General features: G+C 45.7%; 1 protein-coding gene across 1 annotated transcript in view; it reads left to right on the plus strand.

Annotated features, from left to right (window-relative positions):
- The first annotated feature begins 16 nt into the window (after nucleotides 1–16).
- LOC119400451 (dual specificity mitogen-activated protein kinase kinase 4) overlaps nucleotides 17–24084 on the plus strand; it is a 29730-nt gene continuing 5662 nt past the window's right edge. Inside the window, exons 1-11 of the mRNA XM_037667493.2 lie at nucleotides 17–283; nucleotides 631–763; nucleotides 6911–6974; nucleotides 10355–10468; nucleotides 11373–11492; nucleotides 16627–16746; nucleotides 16941–16992; nucleotides 17414–17541; nucleotides 19672–19746; nucleotides 21279–21430; nucleotides 23601–23646. Coding sequence (XP_037523421.1) covers nucleotides 244–283; nucleotides 631–763; nucleotides 6911–6974; nucleotides 10355–10468; nucleotides 11373–11492; nucleotides 16627–16746; nucleotides 16941–16992; nucleotides 17414–17541; nucleotides 19672–19746; nucleotides 21279–21430; nucleotides 23601–23646 — 1044 coding nt within the window. The 5' untranslated portion in view covers nucleotides 17–243. The remainder of the gene's footprint in view (nucleotides 284–630; nucleotides 764–6910; nucleotides 6975–10354; nucleotides 10469–11372; nucleotides 11493–16626; nucleotides 16747–16940; nucleotides 16993–17413; nucleotides 17542–19671; nucleotides 19747–21278; nucleotides 21431–23600; nucleotides 23647–24084) is intronic.

Below are 24084 nucleotides of genomic sequence, written 5' to 3' on the forward strand. Positions count from 1 at the left end.
TTTGTTAGGGACAGCGTGCGTAGGTGGTGCGCGAGAGTGCGTCTGTGCGTGCGTTTGTACTCGCCTACTGTGATCTGCGTTATGGCTTCGCGTGAGGGCTTCCGACGTCTACTCTAACTCCTGGGGATCATGCCAGCTAATCTGTAACGCGGAAGAACCTCGTCGTCTCTTCAAGCAGTCGGAAGCTCTGAAAAGCCTCGATGCATCCGTGATCCGGAGCGTAGAGCGGCAGTCAGTTGTAAAATGGCGGATCAGCAACGCGGGATTCCACGGATAAATCCCCGTGAGTACGGCTAGCTGCACCGAATCGGGAGTTTCACGGGCGCATGCTATTGCTTAAATACATTTTAAACGAGTGATCGGCCCTGTAATGGAGCGAGCCAACATTTTTGGCATTGTATTACTTTTATTTTTTGTCGAGAGCCGTAACGTCTTTTCGCGCGTCGAGTATCGCGGCTTGCACTCGTATGGTCAGTTCCAATTCAAACCTTCCTTTGAGGAAAACAAAGCGGTCATCGTGAAGGGAGCAGATTAAACTTTTCAACGTGCGCCCTCGGGGGTCGATGTTGGGTTTTGCGAAATGTGTTAAATGCGAAGGAGTGAAAGATGTGTGTTCTGGTCATGTTGCAGCCCGCGATATCCATGGTCGTTCTTCTCAGAGAGAGCAGCTGAGGCTCACTTTCGGGAACGGTTCCAAGAAACACCTGGGCAATGCCAGCAAGCTGCCGTCCAGTATACCGGGATTTAACTACCCCGTGCGAACGTGAGTCTTCGGGCGAAAGTTGATGGGAGGCCTTTGGCGCCCCGTACTTGTTGTGTAATGTCATTATACGTACCAATCTAGTCGTGCACTCCTCTAAGTGCAAAGGTTACCGCTAATCTTAATGAGGCGTCGTGTGATCGTGACAACTCGATAAGCATGTTCCGATGAACACTCCAGCCTTTTTAATCTAGTAAACATGCGTGAACAGGAACAATACCTCTGTCTACTCGTTGTAATCGATGTGCCAGTTAATTCAAGCAAACCTTCGCCTATCAACGTTTTTATGCATATTGATGTCACACAAGTCCACAGAGGTTTTCAGTTACGGTATCTTCACTTTGTCATCTCACACAGCTTAGGAATGTTGAACACGCTACATACACCAACGCTCATTGACTGACCCATTATGGGAAGAAAAAAAACCAAATGAGCTGCAATTTACCTAATTCAGATATTCTTGATTGCCACAAAAAAGTGAAATGAGCAAGGAAGGCCAAAAAGAGGACCTTTGCACTGCATCTCGTCAAAACATACTATTGTTTCATTATGTTTGTTGATTTGCTATTGTGTTTATACAACCTGTGTGTTTACAATTCTGATATACTGGATATTCATTCTGGGGAACTGACCCTTTTTTACAAAGCATCTATAGCACTCTGAAACGCGGTTCCGAAAACACAGCGCGGTTTATTAATGTATCTCCGCCATTGTTCCAACTACTTCTTCTTTTTCCTCAGCCGACTACCCACTACTAGTTTATGTCCCAAGTGCGTCGTGCCAGAAGAAGAAGAAAAGTATGCCACAGATAGGCCCCCCCTGCAGACAAGTGGCCGTGGGCACTTGAAGAAAAAAAAATGATCAGACGGAACTTGTCAGAATGGGTGCCGGCTTGATCCTTTCAATGCTGACTGTGTCTTCATGCCCATTACGCAGGATTGTAAAATGATGTTCAGAACGCTTGATGACTGGGAAAGGACCGTCATAGCGAGGCTGAAGAGCACGGCGAGACGCATCGACATGAACAAAAACGTGTGAAGATGTCTGTAGGTTTGCCGGCAGAAAAACGTCGTTCTTAGTGTGAGCTGAAGTTGGTGATGGGCGCAAGTTTTGCATGAAGACCCGCAGACGCTGGACGAAAGAAGATGGATCCGAAACACTCTGCATAGTAACGGGGCTGACGAGGTCACCAGGCAAACGGAGTGTGCAGCCATAAACCATCTCGGCTACAGAGCAGGCAAGCTCTGGCCGAAGTGTTGAACGCAGGCCGAGAAGCACGATGGGGAGGTGTGATACCCAATCTTCGGCGTGAGGCTGCGAGGCGAGTGCTGCTTTTAGATGACGGTGGAGTCTCTCCACTAAGCCATTTGATGCTGGATGATACGCAGTTGTGCGAATACGCGCACAACCCAGTAGAGATGTGACAGAGGTGAAAAGCGCTGAGTCAAACTGTCTGCCTCGATCGGTAGTCACCGTTGATGGTACACCGAAACGGCTAATCCAGGTAGCAAGAAAGGTACGAGCAACTGTTTCTGCCGTGATGTCAGGCATTGGAGCTGCTTCAGGCCACCTAGTGTACCTGTCAATACACGTAAGCAAATACGTATTTCCCCGACATGGAGGTAAAGGCCCGACAATGTCCAAATGAATGGTGTCGAAACGTGCATCAGGGAGAGGGAATTTTCCCCATGGAGGCTTGGTGTGCCGTTGTACCTTGATACGCTGACACGCTGTGCAAGTGCGAACCCAGTCACGAATGTTAGCGCGTATGCGCGGCCAGACATAGCGTTCAGTGACCAGGTGTTGCGTAGCTCTTACGCCTGGATGGCAGATGGAGTGGAGGGTGTCAAAAACAGCACGACGCAGCTGTGAAGGAACATAGATACGAGTGCAGTTGTGTGAAACATCGCACCAGAGCGTAACGTCGTCGTCGGGAAAGTTGACTTGTTCCAGTCGGAGGGAAGTAGAGTATCGGAGTCGTGGAAGCTCATCGTCTAATGCCTGTGCCTCCGCGAGCGAAGACAATGAAAGGTCGGTGGTGCCTGTCGTGGCATTGATGGTAATACGACTGAGAGCGTCCGCTGCACTGTTAAAGCTGCCTTTTACATAACGTATGTCTGTGGTGAATTCGGCAATGAAAGCAAGGTGCCGAAGTTCTCTAGGAGTGTGCGTGGCACTGCAGGAACGTAAAGCCGAAACAAGTGGCTTGTGGTCGGTGAGAATGGCAAATTGTCGCCCTTCGAGGAAGTACCTGAAATGCTTCACCGCAAGGTAGGCCGCGAGGAGCTCCCGTCCGAAAGTACTGTATCAGCGCTCAGTGTCGCGTAACTTGCGGGAGAAGAAGGAAATTGGAGCCCATGCACCATTGATCCATTGATGAAGAGCGGCTCCAACTGCTTCTGAAGAAGCGTCCACCATGAGGCTAGTGGGAGCAGTTGGTGAAGGGTGATGCAGGAGGGTGGCCTGGGCGAGTTTGGTCTTAACGGCGGAAAAAGCTTGATCCGCGACCGTGTCCCAGGGAAGTGCGGCTGACTCGGCTTGCGAAGTCGAGAGTAGTGCTTCCAGAGGCTGCAGCAGTGTAGAGCATGTAGGGATGAAGCGGCGATAAAAATTGACGAGTCCGAGAAAACGTCGCAGACTACGTATAGACGTGGGAGGCGGGTACTCGAGGATAGCTTGAACCTTGTTAGGTAGAGGAGTGATGCCATCTTTAGTGATCTGATGTCCGAGGAATGCTATCTCCGAGACTCCAAACTGACACTTTTCTACATTGATGACAAGGTCGTAATCACGCAGTCGAGTGAAAAGCTCACGTAGATGTGCCTTGTGCGTTTCAGCGTCCTTGCTGGCAACGAGAAGATCGTCGATATAGGCGAAACAAAACGGCAAGCCTCTTGTGACTTCGTCTATAAAACGCTGAAATGTCTGAGCTGCGTTTCTCAAACCGAAGGGCATTCGTAAATACTCATAGAGTCCAAATGGGGTAATTATTGCAGTTTTGGGAATGTCAGAAGGCTCAACGGGGATCTGGTGATAAGCTTTCACGAGATCAATCTTCGAGTATACTGTTGTGCTGGTTAAAAAGGCAGTACAGTCCTGAATATTGGGTAACGGGTATCGATCTGGAACGGTGACTGCATTGAGAGCCCGATAATCACCACAGGGCCGCCAGTCATTGTTCTTCTTGGGAACCATGTGTAGCGCCGACGACCACGAGCTTGATGACGGACGAATGATCTGCAGCTGTAACATATGCTCAAACTCGTTGCGAGCAATGCGAAGTTTATCAGGGCCAAGTCGGCGAGGGCGGCAGTGAACCGGTGGGCCTGTGGTTACGATGCAGTGGGTCACAGTGTGCTTGGGGGTCTTATCCATTGGAGACTGCGTTGTAATCTCCGGAAACTCGTTGAGCAGAGCTGTATATGGTGACGTAGGCGGTTTCACGAAAGTGGGGTTTAGGGCCGTAGCGCGTGACAGAAAACCATTGACCGATAAGCCGGTATAGCTATCCACCAGGCGACAGCGGTTCATATCCACGAGCAGATGAAAATGCCTTAAGAAATCGGCGCCTAAGATTGCGTAGCGTACGTCTGCTATCCAAAATAACCACTGCAGTTTCCTCTTGAGACCGAGATCAAGGGTCAGAGACTTCTGTCCGTAAGTTGCGATGACCGAAGAATTGATCGCTTGTAAAGGAGTTGACTTCTCGCGGAGACGCCGGTCAGTTTTGGACGCTGGAATTATGCTGACTTCTGCTCCAGTGTCCACCAGCAAGCGAAGACCTGTGGTTCTGTCGGTGATGTGGAAGAGGCAGCTTGATGCTTGGCCTTGATCGCCCGCCGCTGTTATTGACGATCGGCCGGAGCGTTTCCCATGCGCCATGAGCAGGGTGGCACACATCTGCGAGCCGCGGCACGAAAACGCCGGTGATAGTAGCATGTGTTCCGCGGTGAAAAGCGGTGCTCGGGCTGGTGGCGGGGCCGTTGCGGAGCAGGCGACGTGAGAGATGATCGGTGTGGACGAGGCTGGTCATTTAAGTTGCGAATGCTCAGCAATTGCAGACGCAAGTTGGCGACTTCAGCTGCGAGATCTTTTACCGTTTCTCGAAGGGAATCTGCTTCGGAAATCGGAGAGGTGTGGGCAGCGTTTATGACTGCCGGAGCCACGTCCATCATGTCATCGGCCATTTCTGCCAGCTCCGACAGCGTCTTATCCTGAGCTGGGACAAGAGCCATTCGCACGGTAGGTGGAAGACGCTGTAGAAACAACTCACGTAGTATGGATGTTTCCAAGCCGTCCGGCTGGTCCCCAAGTAGATGCTGCAGGTGACGTAGAAACTGTGTAGGACGGCGGTCCCCGAGCTCTTCGTTGCACAGAAGTTGCTGAATGCGCCGATGCTTAGGCGGAACGAGTCGGTGAAGAAGAGCCTGTTTGACTGTCGTATATGGAGTGTCACCAGGCGGGCCCACGAGGATGTCGCGTATTTCGGCCATTGCCTGTGGCGGCAACGCTTCAACGAGCATCTCATGCTTGCGAACTTCTGACGTGATGCGATGAATTCGGAACTTGTTCTCGACTTGAATGAACCATAAGGAGGGATCGGCAAGCCACAGCTGTGGTAGCATTATAGTAGTAGTACCTCCAACAACACCGGAAGAGGGTACATGGCCAGGTGCAGTGGCAGCGGTACTAGGGCTGAGGCCGTCGAGATGCTCACGCTGCTCCATGGAAGGTCGCGTTCGTAGTCCGGGTCACCAATAAATATAGCACTCTGAAACGCGGTTCCGAAAACACAGCGCGGTTTATTAATGTATCTCCGCCATTGTTCCAACTACTTCTTCTTTTTCCTCAGCCGACTACCCACTACTAGTTTATGTCCCAAGTGCGTCGTGCCAGAAGAAGAAGAAAAGTATGCCACACATCTATTAGTTCACTATGTATCAGTTTAAATTTTTGTTGAAATGTGCATGCTCATATAAAATTTTATTTTGTTAACTTCTAATATGTAATTTGTACAAAATTTAAACAAAAATTAATAACTTCAAATAATGGAAGCTTCAGTGTCGCAGTCTTCCAAATTCTTAAATCACACAACTCTGTGAACTGTATTCACTATGCCATCTAATGAAAGCAAAATTTATGTGTAACATATCTTTTTCTAATCCTACCTGTATATACGATGAAGACCTTTTTTGCAAAACATATGTGAAGGAAGTAATGTTTTGAAGTATACTAAAATATAATGCATTTGTATGCCTTCTTTAGATGCTTTAAAGAATCCAGAGTGCTGTGTTCCTAGTGCACAGTTAGAAGGTTGTAAGCTTGGTGCTATAACCTTTCTTTTTTTTTTAATTATCAATGTTTGGTTCTCCTATGAAAGCATTTTGTACACATGCCACACACGCATAAGGAATGACATTCAGTAGTTAAGGCATTAAGTTCCCGAATGACATTTTTTTCGGCCGAGCTGCCCCGTCTAAATTTAATGGAATTTGACCTAATGATGTCAGTAACAGTGACTTTTGAAATGAGCAACTTTAGGGTAATAATAAAATATAAACATGCAATTTAACAACTCTACTCTGCATTCACGAATAGTGAAATGTAGAAGTAAGCATATTACGGTGCCATTAGCTTGAGTTCCTGTCTTTTATAACAGTGCATCCGACCACAGCAGTTATGGCCATTGCATGTTGAATCCGAAGCCTAGAATCTGACATGGCGCTTGTCACGTCAAAGTGGTTACGATTCTGAATTTCGCTATTGTGCCTAGCTGTGCACATTGGCAGGCTGAAAATAGCAGTGAGGGGGATTACACACCAGGGATTCTAAAAATTGCCTGTTATTCTTATGTCCATTGCCCAGCACCTTTACCAAGTTCACTGGTTGACAAATGTCGGCATGTGAACAGCTTTTTTGCAGTGCTTACAATTCAGTGCCTTGTGAAGATCTTGCGTCTCCAGCTGCATTGAAGTGCATTTTGCTTGCCTTGGTAATGAAGCCTTTACAACAACATTGTGCCTCACAGAAACAGATGCTTACGTGTCGGTGGTTTGAGGGCCCTTAAAGCTTGCTTCCATGTGTATTGCATGTTGCTGGAACTGGGGGGAGGGGCTTGCAACACTGACCTTTATTTATTTTCTCACGTAGTGAGCGAGTATGGCTACCACCGAAAATTCACTCATCCGGAAAGCTCAAGATCTCTCCTGAAGAGGTGCGGACTGTGTATACATACCTTCCAGTTTTTGGGATTTTATTGCAAAGGGCTAAACCTTGAGAGCTTGTCATTCGTCTTGTATGAAATACCTCCTACTGTTATTTGTACTTTTTGCTTCAACTAGTATTTTTCTCAATTATAAGGTTTACATGTCTGTCAGGATTTCTAGGCTTATGATTGTTGCTTCATTAAATGGACACTGAAGGCAAATAAAAATTTAGGCTCCACTGGAAGATGAGTGATGACATACTTAAGAATGTCTAAAACATCAATATTATCAATGACAGTGCTTTAGTAATCACAAGATTAAAACTAATCTAGGACATGACTCGTGACTCTTTGGTATGACCATAAGGTGACAAAAAGTATATTTTCCATATGTCTGTGTAGATGCAGTGGTTATTTGTGAATAATAGAAATGAGAAAAAAGTTTATATCAGAAATAAAAACAGTATATGCTTTGAAAATATGTTTCGCAGGCTTAGGAAAATTTGCATACCAAATTACTGTCACCTTTGTCCCTGTCAGAATCTTGCTGTGCACGGTTCTGAGAAGTTTGTCCTCGGTTGGATTCCGAGTTCATGGTTGGTGATTCCACGTCTCAGTGGCTGACATCCGATGAACCTGATTCTGATTTTACATTTGGGTAGTAGTCTGAATCAAAGGAATTGCCGTTTGACTCATTTGCTGCAGAGAAACTAGTGTGCTCACCCATAGCGCAGTCACTGCATTACGTGAGTGCACACGAGAATAGTGTAGTTGTGTACCCACCAGAAAGAAACTAAACGAGTGAGAAACTTCCGCCAACCCTTCATCTTGTCACCACCGAGAGGCTTTGCGATTCTCAAGAAAGGAAACACGTGGGCATGGCAACATTGTTTGTATAAGGCAGCATCAGTTTTATTTACCAGAAGTCACCTGCAGACAGCTATAATTGCACCACTGTGGGTAATGAATGAGCTAATATCAAGAGATCACAATTTGAGAGATTATAAACCACAGTGGGGGGGGGGCACAGAAACTGAAACTGGCCGCAAAGCGAAAGGAAGACTTACCACCGCACGTGTGCATAAATCCAAGCAGTAGCCGATGTGCTGGCCTAAACAAATATTAGAAAAGAAACTCTGTGGCGCATTAGAAAAATTGGCACGTTTTCATATAAACATACAAACAGTGCTGTAAATGTACTGCATCTACCAGTCGGGGCTTGCTCGCAGCACCGTGTATTCCCTGGAAACGTGTGTGGTTGAAAAGTTTTGCTGCACACACACTCATTTCCCTGCTTTTGTCAACGTCTAGTGCTTCGATGGCGTTACTCAATGGCGGACCTCACTCTAACTGCATGTAAAAGAAAATGCTGCGTCCATGTGACATCACTCTGGCTGCGTTTTTGCATTTTAGGTGAGAAACAATGACGCCATCCGTCGGGCAGTAAGAGGCAATGGTGGCGTATGCGACGGGATAGTATATTTCCACCTGAACAGCTTAAGGTGATGGACCTGAGCAGAAGTGTCACGTATGTTGTCATACTACTGCCAAGCAATTTGAATGAAAGGCAAGGTTTTGCCTGGTGTTGCATAAGTATCGTGGGGGTCCAGTAGCCTATGCCATGCCACTCCGTGGTTCTCACTATTTTGCCAGCATTACTACTGCCAGAGTCAGGGCTGACAGTGACACGCCACTCTACTAACGACGTCATATGTGCTCAGGTCGCATGAACCCAAGCTGTTGAGGTGCAAACAGACTCTCTTGTATGTGGCTTGCCCAGGTCACACCACCTCTCTCTCTCTTTTTTTTTTTTTTTTTTTTGGAAGGGGATTTGGATTGCACTACAGGAATGTGTACCCTTCAAACATGATTTTCTCTTAAATGAAGCATTTTCTTTGCACAAGGCAAGTCCTGTGAGATTTTCATAATTGTATTTATTGTAGGGGTGTGCGAATATTCGAAATTTCGAATACTTTTCGAATAGTGTTTGCTATTCGATTCGATTCGCACTGGAATTTCACTATTCGAACTTCCTAAAGACAAATACAGTCAACGTCCAATTGAAAGTGACCCCTTCAGATTTTCAGTATGCTTCACCTCATTACATTCTCGTATTGCGGCAAAGCTGCCTTTCAAGCTCCGTTACGGTTGAACGTAGCCAAGAGATAGTCAACATCCGATTAGAAGTGGTCCATCTTTGTGCAGCGCACGAAATTGACAAGGCACACAAGAGAAGAGGACAGGACAAGCGCTGAAGCCTGGCATACCACGAAGCAGTCCATGCACGGCAGATGCAAACGGCGATGACAGGAGGAATGGCAGATGCGTCTGTGAAATCGACATTTTTACACATAGGAGAGCCCGAAGAACTAGCAATAAACTGTAGTAGGATTGATAGGCGGGCGAGTTGGAACTTATCCATTTTTGCGCAGCGCACGAAATTGACAAGGCACACAAGAGAAGCGGACGGGCGCCTATCAATCCTACTAGAAGTGGTCCCTAGATTTTCAATATGCTTCACCTCATCACGCCCCCGCATTGCGGCAAAGCTGCCTTTCAAGCTCCGCTACAGTCGCAAGTGCATTAACTAAAGAAAACGCCGGTTGCAACATGGAGATGAAAGATGTGGCAGAGGTGGGGGCTCAATTAATGATGTTTTGGACCTGAAATTTGGACAGGAAGTCCGAAAAATCGGACGCCGAAGCTTTTTAGCATTCAAAATTTCAGATGTTATTATATATTTCAGAAGCGTGAAAAGCTGGGCCGGTTGGTTCATGTTTAGGTGCGAGGAAACCAGCGAAACTCAAACACAAGTGCCTTCTTTTCCGGCGATGGTATGTGCTTGAATGTGCCTTCTTCTTCGTCCTTGTGTTTTGAGTTTTGCTGGTTTCCTCGCACCTAAAGTTATTATATATCGATGTCTTTGAGGCAGATTTAGAACACCAGACTTGAAGGGAGCAGATTCTTGTCCACCACACCAGTTGGGCTTCCACAGAAGTTGAAAGAAGAGGAGAGGCTGAGGAAATGGCATCTTTGCCTACCACGTGTAAAGTGTTGTCGGCAACACTTTGGTTGCACCAAATCATGTACATAAATACAATTCGGCCTCTTTCATGTTGCTATCTCATAAGAATATTCTTAGAAATCCTCTCCAACTTTTTTTCTGCAATTTCGCTTCGAAGTATTGGGAAAATATTCTATAAATATTCGAAAAATATTCGATTTGATTTGCACTCACACTTCAATATTCGAATTCGCTTTGCACCCAAAATTTTGCTATTCGCACAGCTCTAATTTATTGATTTAATATTTGCCTTTAGTGTCCTTTTAAACAAATGTCATGCCGATGGTGTCTTGATTTTGCCCATGCACTGCCCTCCTCGTTGCAGGAGTACGATTTCACGGCCGATGATCTGATGGACCTCGGTGAGATTGGCCGAGGTGCATTCGGCACCGTCAACAAGATGGTCCACCAGAAAAGCAAGCTGGAAATGGCCGTCAAGGTCAGCTTGGTGCACCTCCTTGAAGTGAACTTTTTCATGGCTTAATTCCATCCATATTTGATGGTATATCCCGTCCCAACAATTTCGTTAAAGGCATTTGTAGCGCATCGATGCTGTTTAGCTGCAGTGATTCTATGTTAGCCTTCTGTCCTAATTCCTCTCCGTGCTTTCCTAACTCCTTCAATTTGTTTCAGATTATGTAGTCTTTTCATGGGCACAAAGCCTGCCAATTTGCGTCTTTGTTGAAGATGTAAAGTCAGTTTTCATTCTCTTAACCCTTTCTGGTCTGTTATCCTGACAACACAACATGACCTTAGCCCTCACTGTCAGGCACTGCCCGAGAAGCATTTTCATGTTTGACATACGTGCGTTTGCTCACTGCATTGTGCGTACATTCTCCCCATGCATGATACCACATCTCATGAGGAATAAGCAAACTTATTTTACATGCTGTTTGCTGCACTGGTACTGTATCTGGCAAAGCCCCAAAAGAGGCTGGATACCCACCAGCAAAATTCTTCAGATAACAGTAATTCCTGCAGTGCTTGAGATCTGCTGCATGTTATTTAGCTTAGACTTGGAAAATGCTGTCTACCTCTAGCAGTCGTCATTATCTGCCTAATTTCTGTCCACTGCAAGACAAAGGCCTCTCCCAGTGATCTCCATTATTTTTACCCTACCTTGTGCGACCTGGTTTCATCTTGTCCCTGCAGACTTCCTAATTTTGTCACATCTAACTTGCTGCCATCCTCAGCTGCATTTCCCATCTTGTGTTAACCATTCCGTTGCTCTAACTGACCACGGCTCGTGTGTCCTACGCATTACGTTGCAGGCCAAGGTGCATTTCTGTTCTCGTGTAATTGCGGTTCATTGGAGGCTGAGTCGGTGGACGTGTTTGTTTCAGCGCATTCGTTCCACGGTTGATGAGAAGGAGCAGAAGCAGCTGCTGATGGATCTCGAGGTTGTGATGAAAAGCAATGACTGCCCCTACATTGTCCAGTTCTATGGGGCCATCTTCAAGGAGGTAAGGCAGCCTGGTTTACTGTCGCTCGTTGTTCATTTTAATGTGCCCTATTAGGGTCTGATGGAATCAAGTACACCCCTGGCATATTTAAAATGCACCTGAAAGGATGCAATTTGCTTGAGTGGGGAGTCTTTTATGTGATTGTGTGCCTGGGAAGGTTAGTATGTCACATCACTCTCAGAGGCCATACTGCCATCACAGTGGCATTGTTTGCTGCCACGAGATTGGCACCACTGCCTTCTTTGCAATAATGCTATAATGTCATCAGCTGCAATGAAACTGCAATGAAAGTCAAGAGGGGGCTTGGGGGTGCTTGTCCCCTCAGCCACAATTTGAGCCATGCATAGAGGTATACATACCGTCATTACATTTTTATTCTCTTGTGGTCGGCGTCTTCGTCTTTTTTATTCAGGTATACATTCCGTACACATACCCACCCCTCTCTCTCTCTCATACTTACATACAGGTTTGGGGGAAAATGTATCCTTGGGACACGGGGTGTGTCGCTGGAGAAAACGTTTCGACAAGTGAACTTTTCTTCAAGGGTACAAGTGTTGCAGCCTCGAAGAAGACAAGTCCGCTTGTCGAAACGTTGGCTCCAGCATCACCCCATGTCCCAAGGATCTTTCATCACATACATATAAGCTGTTTCAGCTAACTTGCGCTTAGTATTAAAAAGAAAACATATGCATTACATGTATCGAATTAGCCCGGTATTGTTCTGAGCCATATGCAGCACGTCCAATGCACTAAGCTGGCTAATTACCAACATTTGCTTAAGTAGCTTCTAAATTAGTAACTCTTGCAAGAAATTTTCAATGCAAATGTTGTAGCACTTGTTGATAAAACATCGGAATATTTTATCTATTCTATGATTACTGCAAATCTGCCAAGCTGGGTAATTAACAAAGATTGCTTAATTAACCTTTAACCCTTTGAGGGTCGAATTTTTTCATGAAATCCAGTCCAAAAATGTGTAATTTTTTTATTGCTGAAATAAATTCTTCAGGCGATTTTATTTAAGAAAAATTTTGTCTAAATTTTTTTTTTCGTGACCGTAAAGTGACAAAAAAATCATTTTTGTTGTTACATACACATGGTTTATTCGTAGTAAAACCAAGCAAAAATCCTAAAAAAACAACTTTAACAGTTTTTTATAAATAAAAATTATGCATTGTATTAAACACATCTCCCAGCAGGCCCGTAGCCAGGGAAGGGGGGCCCGCCCTCCCCCCCTCTCTGGCAATTTTTATGATACATGGTGTTTAACCGAAAAAAGGTAGTGAAAATAGGCGTTTTTCTCAAATAGTCGAGGGTTTCAGCAAGTGGGCCACCCCACGAAAAAAATTCCTGGCTATGGGCCTGGCTCCCAGACATACAAAAATAAGCGCACCAGAGTACTTTTCAGGTTAAAAATGGTCGTGCTCTAACACTAAAAGCTTTTCACCGTGTGATAGTCTTTGAAGCATGGCTCGCCGCGCACGCTTTTCAGATGTCGCTCCTTGATCCTCATCGGAGTCTAAACTCGTCAAAAAAACGTCGTCTGACAAACTGAAATCCAATGAATCAGATTCTGATTCGGCACTTGGGGAATAGTCCGCATTGGAAGAATCGCTGCTCGACTCACCGGCAGCAGAGTAACCGGCGCGCACTTCCATAGCGTAAGCGAACTGCGTCAGTGAGCGCAGGGAAGAAAACTCTATGGTTGTACGCCCATCCCGAAAGCAGAGCGAGTAAAAAAGCTACAGTAATCCTTCGTCTTATCGCCAACAAGACGTACCGTATTTTCCGGTGTATAAGACGCACCTTTTTTCCTAGATTTTCGCTGGTGCGTCTTATACAACGGTGCGTCTTATATACGCAAAAAGTCATTCTGCGAGACCAATTTGTTTATATTTAATTTATGAGTACGATAAACTGAGCTCGAGAGCATTCGTAAAAATATATCTAATTTTGTTGTAACAATGAAGCGGCTGCGATCTTAGATGTCAGCTACTTGCTGTTCAAGCAGCGCGGCGCCCACGGAGATTGCGGCCGCAATAAAAGCCACCACTGTCGCGTGCCCCATTGTACTGTTTGAATTGTTTGTTCTTAAACGAAGAATTAAGCCCACAGAACTGAGGCAATAAATAAAAAAGAGCACCACAACGGTCCATTGTAACGTTGTAGCGCCCACAATATCACAATATTACAAAAGCGAAAGTACCACTTCATTATCATCATCATCAGTTTCCGTGTGAGACGCCGCTGCAGTCCAGCAGTAGTCGCAGCTTCCGGCTTCCGGTCGCCATTTACGTTTTGTATGCGTTGTGTGGGTGGTATCCGACGATCGTGTGATAACCGTGCGGCGCGTTCGTTGTTTATGTGTTCTCGCCAAGTCTGGTAATGCCCTAAAGGTATGGTAGCCACCATAGTACAGGCAGTTCCAACGATGTGCTTCAAGGTGCTTACAATGCTGCGTAAAAGTTACTCAGAGGCTGACGACGGCAACCCAGCGATGCTGCCAACCGAGGCGGAACTTTTGACAGTGCGGCCGGAGGATGTGGCTTCAAATCCAGTAGAATAAATAGTGGTTTTCTGCGCCTTAATAAAACTGCTGCTTACAGATATTCAGTGCCGTGCGTGACTACGCATTTCGCAATCAATGTACTCTGCGTGGGTTGCCCCGCCACGGTGGTCTAGTGGTTATGGCGCTCGACTGCTGACCCGAAGGTCGCGGGATCGAATCCCGGCCGCGGCGGCTGCATTTTCGATGGAGGCGAAAATGTTTGAGGCTCGTGTGCTTAGATTTAGGTGCACGTTAAAGAACCCCAGGTGGTCGAAATTTCCGGAGCCCTCCACTACGGCGTCTCTCATAATCATATCGTGGTTTTGGGACGTTAAACCCCAGATATTATTATTACTCTGCGTGGGTCATGTTTTATCATGTCGACTGAGTTAAAAATAGATGCGTCTTATATATCATTTTATCTTTCGAAAGTCGTAAAAAGTAGAAGGTGCGTCTTATACAAAGGTGCGATTTATACACCGGAAAATACGGTAGTTAGTTTTTCCGAGACTCCAGAACAGGAAACGCAATCACGGCGGCGTCGTTTGTGTAATTTAGCGCCGCACGGAAACTGTTGTAATCGCACCCCAGTGAGCAATAAACGAGAGAGTAACAAGCGGTCACCCTTTGAGAGATTAGAAACCAAACAGCCATCAGCTTTGCGGGCGCAAGAAGCAAAAGCCACCCGATGGATGAAATCGAAACCTGCCGGACCGCGTGCGTGCATTCTGATGCGCAATTGAAAGCCGCCGCGCCGCTTTGGAAAGCAAAAAAAAGCCGCACCTCCCCGAAGGGGATCGTGAGGAAATGCGAATGCGTTTGGGTGCACCCGATGAGTGTGCGATTAATTAATGAAGAGAGACTAGAGTGTGCACGTAGAGGCGTAATGCTCGAGTTGCATTGTGTTACACTTCGTCCTAGTGGTATCGTTGCCGCGAGAGACTCGACTTCACCGACTTCCATCGCTATCAAGACACCAAAGCGCGCGCTCCCTGCATGATATATATAGGTCCAAGCGCGGAGAGGAGGAGCGCCCGAGCTCTCTCTCCGAGCGAGCTCCGCGATGCGAGCGCCCTCACCGGGTACACTCCTCCTCTCCCTTACCCTCCGCCGCTCACCACCTGCTCCGGTTGCTAGGCGCGGCGAAGCTGTTGCTAGGGGCGAGGAGGAGCACGCGCGGAGAGGTAACACCTGTGCACGCGCCGGCCAGGGACGCAGGACAACCCCCGACTAAGAAATGCATTCGCATTAAAAAAAAAATAAAAGACTGAGAGACATCGGCGCACGGAGGTGCATCGGCGCATTAAAAAAAATTCCACGTATTCCCGAAGCGTGGCAGCACATTCCAAGGAAGAAAAATGATTGAAGAAGGCGCGCGTTTGAAACCAACCACTCCGCGGGCGTGCTCGGTTGTGCAAGCGATAGCCTGCACGCTATTTTGCGAAGAAAAAAAAAAGTACAACGGAGAGACATCGGCGTATGAAAAAAATTCTACGTATTCCCGAAGTGTCACAGCACAGGCCAAGCAAAAGAAATGATCGAAAAAGGCGCGCGTTTTAAAAATAAAAGCTATGCTGTACATGTACGACAAAAACCCTTTGGTACCAGGGAGCTTCTGCCGTACATGTACGGCGAAAACCCTCAAGGGGTTAAAATAGCAACCGTAATGAAAAATATTCAACAGGAATGTCCTAACGCTTATTCAGCAACTTCGGATTATTGCATATATGCTGAGACAACTGCTCTGCTTAATTTTTTTTTTCAGCCTTCCTTTAGGGTTCACGTAATTCAAAGAATACACTTGGTGCAAGTTAGCTGAAACACCCTGTATGCACTGGCATAAATCCCGGGGGGTCAGGGGGGTCCTGAGCTCCCCCTGTGTTCAGCCTGGGAGGGACACCGTTTGCAAATGTCCCCCCAATTGAGATTTATTTTTAGAACATCATATGTTTGAATTGCTTGGCAGTTAAGTATAGTGCATTTAACTTTCTGTAATGCCTGTTTATTTTGTAGTGTGCAGGTCCTGTGTTCAATACCCCTCGGCTGTGTGAGACCAGTTTCAGAGAAGAGTCAATTAAACAATGCAATTACATGAGCTGGGCACCCATGCTCGCTATTTCATTTCATTTCAAAAAATTATCTAATTTTTATATAAGTAAAAATAACACCTATCTTGATTAAAAAAAGATGGCCACCATGACGAGGTGTGTCCCCCCTTGTGATTTTTCTGGATTTACGCCACTGCCTGTATGTACTTACGTATGTATGTACAGGCTGTTTCACACTTGGGGAAAACTCTAAGCATATCGCAATGCACTCCGAGTTTTCCCCTAAGCGTGAAACAGCCTGTATATACATACGGTCAGCACATGTGGGTCCTGCACTAGCAAGGAGAGACTGGAAAGGAGAACTGATCGTGGCAGCAATAACTTTCTCAAATGCCATTCTCTACCTAAGATCTGAGTGCGTTGGAAGTTAAGCAAAAGTCTGCTAAACTCTTCTTTGTAGTTCACATCGTATCGTGCTAGCCGCTTCCACCTTCTTTTTTTTTGTCAGATCTACCATGAAAGTCTTGATCCATTGCAGGGTGATTGCTGGATCTGCATGGAGATAATGGACACGTCACTGGATAAGTTCTACAAGTTTGTCTACGAAAAACAGCACCAGCGCATACCCGAAGCCATTCTGGGAAAGATCACAGTTGCTGTAGGTGTCGTGACCCGTGCTTGGCACAACTTCTTTCGCTGGTTTTTATTCTGCTAATAGGAAGCTAAAAAAACGTGGCCAATTTTGTTTCTGGAACTCCTGCTGCCCACTGGTGGCATGTTTCTGTTTGGTTATGTGCCGTGTGTTTAAGCTGACAGCCTCTCCAACTAAATAATCACTTTTATATAATGCAGACTGTGAAAGCCCTGAATTACCTCAAGGATAAGCTGAACATCATCCACAGAGGTAAGTGACAGTTTTTACCATCTAACAGTCGAACCTGCAGTCGAATTATTGTGACGCAAAAATGCTTTCGTTACGTTCAACATTTGCTATAAGCACATATTTGCTACATAGGCGAGAAAAATTCTCTGCTTACTTCGAGAGAGTTTGCAATGGGCTCGAGCTTCCACTGTGACTGTGCTGTGTGTTCCACGCAGGCCGGGCGTTTTTTTTTTCTTTCCTTACCAGTCTCTGCACGTATGCTTGTAATGAATGCCAGAAAGTTATTTTGCTGTTTATTCAACTGCTGTAACCAGGTGCGGCTGTATTGCAAGTTTTTTTAAGTTGTTTAGAGGCCCTTCATATGTTGTGCACGTGTTTTGTCGTGCCTTTTTTTTGTTTCTTTTTTTGTCCAAGCTAATCTGCTGTCTACATGTTTACACAGATGTAAAGCCAAGTAACATTTTGCTGGACCGGCGAGGCAACATCAAGCTCTGTGACTTTGGCATCAGCGGCCAGCTGGTGGACTCCATTGCCAAAACACGAGATGCTGGCTGTCGGCCGTACATGGCGGTGGGTGGTGGCATACGTATCTGCAGCAACATTGCCGAAGGATTGGGCGTGGCACATTCTGGGAAAATTTCTTTAATAAAAGAATGTAAAGGAAGATAGCACTGCAAATGGCAAATGTTTTGTAGCTTACTTAACGGCACCCTAAAACGGTTTTGACGATTTTGTACAAACGCATTGAGCCGGTAAAGCAAGTCCTGAGGATCATTTGCAGAACAATTTAGCTCTCTGTGTCAAGTGTATAATTTGTTGGAAGACTTTAAAGATGCGACTCGCTATAAATCACAGCGGCTCAGCTGAACGAGTCTTGAATTTCCAGCTTCCATTCTACGTAGAATAGTTTCATTATAGATAGCACCGGCGACTAATCTGATTGGATGTGTTCAGTCTACATCGCTGAACCTCCGGCGGACAGCGAACGTTGTCTGCCTGTGTTACAACATGCCCAGTGTTGGAAGTTTTGAAGGTTGTTGAGCCACTTCTTCGCCAGTAATGGCTCCACGGGGACTTGGATGATATCTGCAGCAGCATTGCTGAGGGACTGGGCATTGCCCATCCACGAAAAATTTCTTTAAAAGGATAAAGAAAAATAGAACTGCAAACGGCAAATGTTTTGTACCTTAAGGGGTACTGACATAAAATTTTAGTGTGGCTTTTTTTTTTTCTTTTTGCTGCAATATGTTGTGGGCGGCTTATAAGTCATTCAGTTTCAGTATGGTAGAGCTCTTAGAACGACAAGCTGCCATGTGCAACTAATGCCATCTAACGTGTGAAACGGCACACAGAACTGTGACGCACTTCCACGCTACCACCTGCATGGTCTTTTGCATGTGGCATGTGCAGCGCGATTTCGTTGCCATCATCGTTATCATCGTCACGTGATGGCAAAGACTTTCGGCTCCCACGCGTTCGCCGTGGGCACGGACTTGTGAGCAGCCGTCGAATACTGGTAGCCTGCTGGTGCAAGCGCGGCAAAAGCGTAATGGCGACTATGATGTCACGATTTAGCTGGGCATCTTGGAGCTCGGCCGCAGTGGTGATGTCGTGGAAGTTTGGGGCATGGTTTGGGGTCCCCTTCAGGTCGCTTTGTATTATGTCACTGTCGCGAGGTGCGATGTATAGCACTGGATTGGGCACGCGCGAACTTCAAAATTCACATAAATTACCTTCGAAGCCACATTCACTGTTCAGATTTGGTAGATGATATAGTACAAATGTTCACGAGAATCAGTCCTGCAGGCTATCTCAGCCGCAAAATTTTGTGTCGGTACCTCTTTAATAAAAGAGGGGTGAGTCGGGGCAGGGGTGGTTGGGGTTGTGATTGAAGTTTTGAAGGTTGTTGGGGCCCCTCTTTGCCAAGAATGGCTCCATGCTCTAATAATTCCTGTCTTTGTTGCTTCAGTGAACTGATGGCAAGTTTCATATTGAATGAGCTTGAAGTTTAATCATGTTTGGAGGATGCACTATCATGGCCTTTCATATCATATTTCCATAAATTGTCCATATTTTGATGTTTAGAAATTTTGCAGCAATATTTAAGCACAGGACTATTTTCAGCCCCTGTGTCACTGCGTGCTTGACGCGATGAGCTTTGAAAGTGTGATATGAGCACTTCTCTTTAACCGTGCATTGAATAGCAGCAGTTGGTTCATTGTGCTATAGTCACTTTCACTTATAACAGTGTTTGAATGGCATGATAATTCTATTGCTATATTCAGCTTTTACTACAAGCACAAGAATGAGGACTGACAGAGCTGTTAGAGCAAATATATTAGAATGACAGAAACTTGGGCTAGTTGATTGTGAAAGAAAGTAAGGCATGCATACACGGGCACTAAAGAACCATGAGGAGACGCGCTACATACGCGTGTGATCTATATATATGCAGACGGAACTAATAAAAATACAACAAACAAAAATGGGAGGATGCTGTCTAAGAGGATCTGCTGATTTGATTGTCCAAAAGTTGCGGAGCATCGTTGTGCTCAGTAAATATGTTGTTTCGTCTGATAACCAGCCATTTTGCACTTTGTGTTACTTTTTCTTTCCTAGTCGGTGTTAGTGTGAGTGCACATATCTCAAAAACAAGAATGCTATAAATTAATTTCTGGTACAATTAACTCCCATTTGCAGCCTGAGCGCATAGATCCTTCCAGTGCCATTGGATACGACGTCCGGTCTGATGTATGGAGCCTAGGAATAACCTTGGTGAGTCTCCATTTCGTGTGTCATTTATTATGACAGAGTTCAGATACAGTATTACGATTATTCCTAGTGTTATGCTATGTGATTCATTTACATCAGTTCAGGAGTGTGTTTGGCCTTCTTCCTTTCGCACTTGTGATGGACAAAAAAAAAAGAAAGATTAAAATTGAAAGAACAGCATTGTGACCAAGCTGATCTCAGTAGCTACTACTCGCTCACATGGGCCGTGGTGGTGGTATTCAACTGCACCAGAAAAGCCATGCTCCTCTGTTGACTTGTTGCTGAACAGTGTTGCTGCCACATCAACTTGGTGGCAAGCCGCAACCTTTATAGCTGGCTCCCAGCAAAGCGGCCTGTACCCAATTTCATACTTGGAGTGGGGAAGCTGCACAGACAAGGCACTCATGTCTTTTCATTGTAGTTGTTTCTTAAAGGATCACCGACACCAAAATTTCAAATTTGAAATGGTAGTGTTGTTGCATTCACCTGCATGCATAAGTAACTCGACCACATGATAGTGGCAACTGTAGCCTCAAACATTTTTTAATGTGATATTAAACCACAAGTGCCTGTATGGATTGGCTGCAGTGGCTCCCTGTAACGTTTCGCCCGTTCTGTGACTACTGTCGTTGTCACAGGCACATGTTTACAAGTGCGCACACCACCATCTAGACTGGTGCATGACGGGTTTATTGTCCTTCGCTCCGTCGTTGGGCTGCTGTCTGGGTGGTTGTGGCTGCTTGCGCCAGTGGCGTTTTAAGTAGCGAAGTGAGGAATTTCCTCTTTTCTTGAAGGGGCACACTGTTGATTGCAAAGAAGAAAGATCTTTATTTCTTCTGTAACATTACAGAAATTGTGGCGAGAGCAAAAGGCACCAAGGGCCTTACAGCAGTTCCTGCTGTGTTCATAGATTATGCAGCAGCAAACAGATTATGTGCAGGATAAAAGGAAATGAAACACTGTCATCTTACAACATTATACAAAAAAAACAGCATTGGCAACTAACATGCAGCAATAGCACATACTAAATGCAAGAGTCGAGCACATAGTGCGAGATTCAGGTTACTGTCTTGCGTACGCCGAATACAATCACATCAATGCCCATTACGTAGAGAATATCGGTATATTAACCAGGAATAAATGAAAATTGGGAGAACCCAGTGTCACATCAAAATGGAAAACATCAACAGATATCAGCTTCAAGTGAGTGCTGGGTGTGTCATTTTATTGTAGGCGATCTGTAGCAGACGGAAACTTTGGCAGAAGAACGTGCCCGGTGTGTTACGCCCGACAGCTATGAGCCGCGGAGCTACCGAAACAAAAGTGGCCATATAATGAGGGCAAATGTGCCAACGAGATTTATTCAAATGCCTGTGTGCTGTCACCACCTAGCATCACTCAATTTAAAGCGGAGGCCAGTAAAACCTTGTGAGCAACAGCTATTTGCACTTTGTTGCCCGATATTTTTTGCCAGGCTGTTGTTTCTCGGGGCTATAAGCACTGTCATGCCTGTCCCATTTGCAACCTGCTTGCAGATTGAGGTGGCCACGGGGCGGTTCCCGTACCCAAAGTGGAACAGCGTCTTCGAGCAGCTGACCCAAGTTGTGCAGGGGGACCCGCCGCAGCTTAGCCCTAACGAGAACGGAAACTGCTTCACCGCCGAGTTCGTCGACTTCGTCAACACCTGGTAAAGGGGCCTTTTCCTCTCACATACCCTCGTAGGAGTTTGTGGAACTTGAGTGCTGCAACGTCTTATTAATCGAGTGAAAGTCACGGTAATGTAGTAAGAAATTATTTCATTTAAAAAGAAACTAGCTCAGGGTCAGCATTAATGCCTCCGCTTGAGTGCCACTCTGCTTTGATTGGACCGATGATGAACTGGTTTGTTGTGTGCAAATGATTTCAGAAAAAATCACGCCACATCCACGAAGTGAATGATGATTGAGGAGCTGGCTCGGAGATAATCGTGTAAACAGCAAATGCTGCGCACAATTCCGCTACTGTCGTATAAAGACGTGACACGTTGTTACGGTAGCAATTGTGGTCCTGTTGTTGTCGAACAACAAGCGGTCGCAGACCTTGCAGCTGTGGCCGAACGTGTGGTCGAGGAAATCGCGCTTGAAGCGCCCGTTGGCGCCACCGACTTCGGGTAGCGACCGCTTTCGGCGCTTGGCCGCAGCGTCCCGCGCCCGTACCTCTTCGAGGTTCTCTTGCCGCCGCTTCCGCGCTGCTTCGGCTTTGCGGGCTTGTGTCTTGGCGTCCGCACGACGCCGACGTCTCTCTGCGGCCTCGCGAGATTTCGCCGCAGGGTGTTCGCGGCGAGCCCGCACTGCTGCTTGCTTGCTTGCTCCTTGCATTTGGCTCACACCCACAACGGGGAATTGGCCAAGAAGCCGGCGGTTACAGTCACTTGGAACTTTGGGTTAAACAAAAAATAATTTAAAAAAAACAGGGATAGGGATAGGGAAAAGTGGCTTTTTTCAAGTAGAATAAGGCGATTCTCGTGATACGAGAAAAGGAAATAAAGAAATAAATGAGATTTTTTTCTCGGGGGAGGGGGGGATGAGAAACAAGAAATTGATAAACAATGGATTAGCAAGGTTATCTCATTGTGTCAACCAGGAATTCGCAGAGGGCCCCGCAGACGTTCCTTTTACTGAATTCCAATGAAGCAGCCCCAAAGGAGAGGATATTTAGAGTACTTAGTGGTATTCCTAATTTATTGAATAAAATTTCAAAACATTTTTTCCTTTGATATTTAAAACGGTGGCATCTTAGTAAATAATGGTCGATATTTTCGGGTTCGTTACAGTTGGGACACAAAGGGGATGGGACCAGACCAGACCTGTTTAAGTAGAAATTAAGCGGTGGAATACGACATCTTAATTTAGTGATGGATACTTCCAATTTACGCGTGGGACACCATTTATTATCCCATGCAAAATGCAAGTGCGAATATTCTGAGTTCGGTATTTTATTCTTTTCTGAATCTTCAAAAAGAGAAAATTTTCTGAACCTCGCCGCTGTAATATAAGCTGTAAAAGGCATAACTGACAAAACTGGGCCTTCAAGGGATACTCTCGCGAGTGAGTCAGCCATCTCGTTTACAAATATACCACGATGACCTGAAACCCATATCAACCTCACTAGGCGAATGTTTATGGGGATTAATGATCTGAATGTGTTTAGAATAACTGACTCCGAAGTTGAAGTGAGGGATGAACACACAGATAATGAATCAGTCACTATAACAGCTGTCGAATGATTTGCTGGAAGTTTTTGAAGGGCTAAAATAACTGCCGTTAACTCCGTTTCAAATATAGGAGTATAATCTGGAAGGCGTAAAAAATATGACCAGGATAATGATAGGGAGAAGATACCCACACCTGCTCTTTTTATCATTCATGGGATGCATCTGTTGCAATAACATTATTAATTCCGCCTTGCGAGCCCTCCGCTCTGCCGCCTTGTCTTCGTTCATGTTATTAGTATCGAAGCGCACTGACTGACAACTGTCGAAAGAGAGGGAAGCGCGCAGTTGTGGCCCTCTAGCGGTGTCCTGTCAAACTAGAGCACGCGCCGGCGTGGAGCGAGCGCCGCATGCTACAGTTGGCTATGCTATATGTAATTTTGCCTGCGTTAATATCATCATCAAGGCGCTCGAAGAACAAGAGGAAGAAGGCTTCTCTTTTGCACAAGCTGCAGCTGTAGCGGTCGCCTCTGGAACTAAGGTTACGCGTACTTCGTCCCAGCTTAAGAACTTAGCGAGCCAGCTCCTAAAAACAATGTCTGCAAATCTGAGACGATTGTTGCTTGCTTGGTTGTCAAGAGTGTGATTTCCTTTGTTCTCATTTCAGTCTCACCAAGACTGCTCACACACGTCCCAAGTACAAGCAGCTTCTGGTGAGTGTTCGCTCCCACCGACACCTTCGCTTAACCCACGAGGTTCCAAGGGAGGCTTACTGATCAGGTGCCTAGGGGCCAACTACGATGCAGCCTATACTTTCAAAATGTGAAAGGCGTTTCCTGATAAATATGCTGGGCCAATTTCAGTACAGGGAACACTGCACATTAAAGCTTTTTTAAAATTCTTGATTAATTTTGATTAAACTTGCTGGCACGTTTATTTGTGTAATAATTTTCATACACAATTACTTTTCTAGTGCAATGTGTAGTTTTTAGAATATCAAGCATTTTATGGGCTTTTTGGGAGTAAGATTTTCTTATGAACTGAGAAAGTTACAAAGTAAATTAGCATGTCGGAATGAATCTGGAATAATCTGGAATGAGAACTACTATATGCCAGAAGATAAGAATGGACGTCCTAAACCCATTCAAACA

This window comes from Rhipicephalus sanguineus, chromosome 7 (genome assembly GCF_013339695.2).
Source record: "Rhipicephalus sanguineus isolate Rsan-2018 chromosome 7, BIME_Rsan_1.4, whole genome shotgun sequence".
Classification (NCBI taxonomy): Eukaryota; Metazoa; Arthropoda; class Arachnida; order Ixodida; family Ixodidae; genus Rhipicephalus; species Rhipicephalus sanguineus.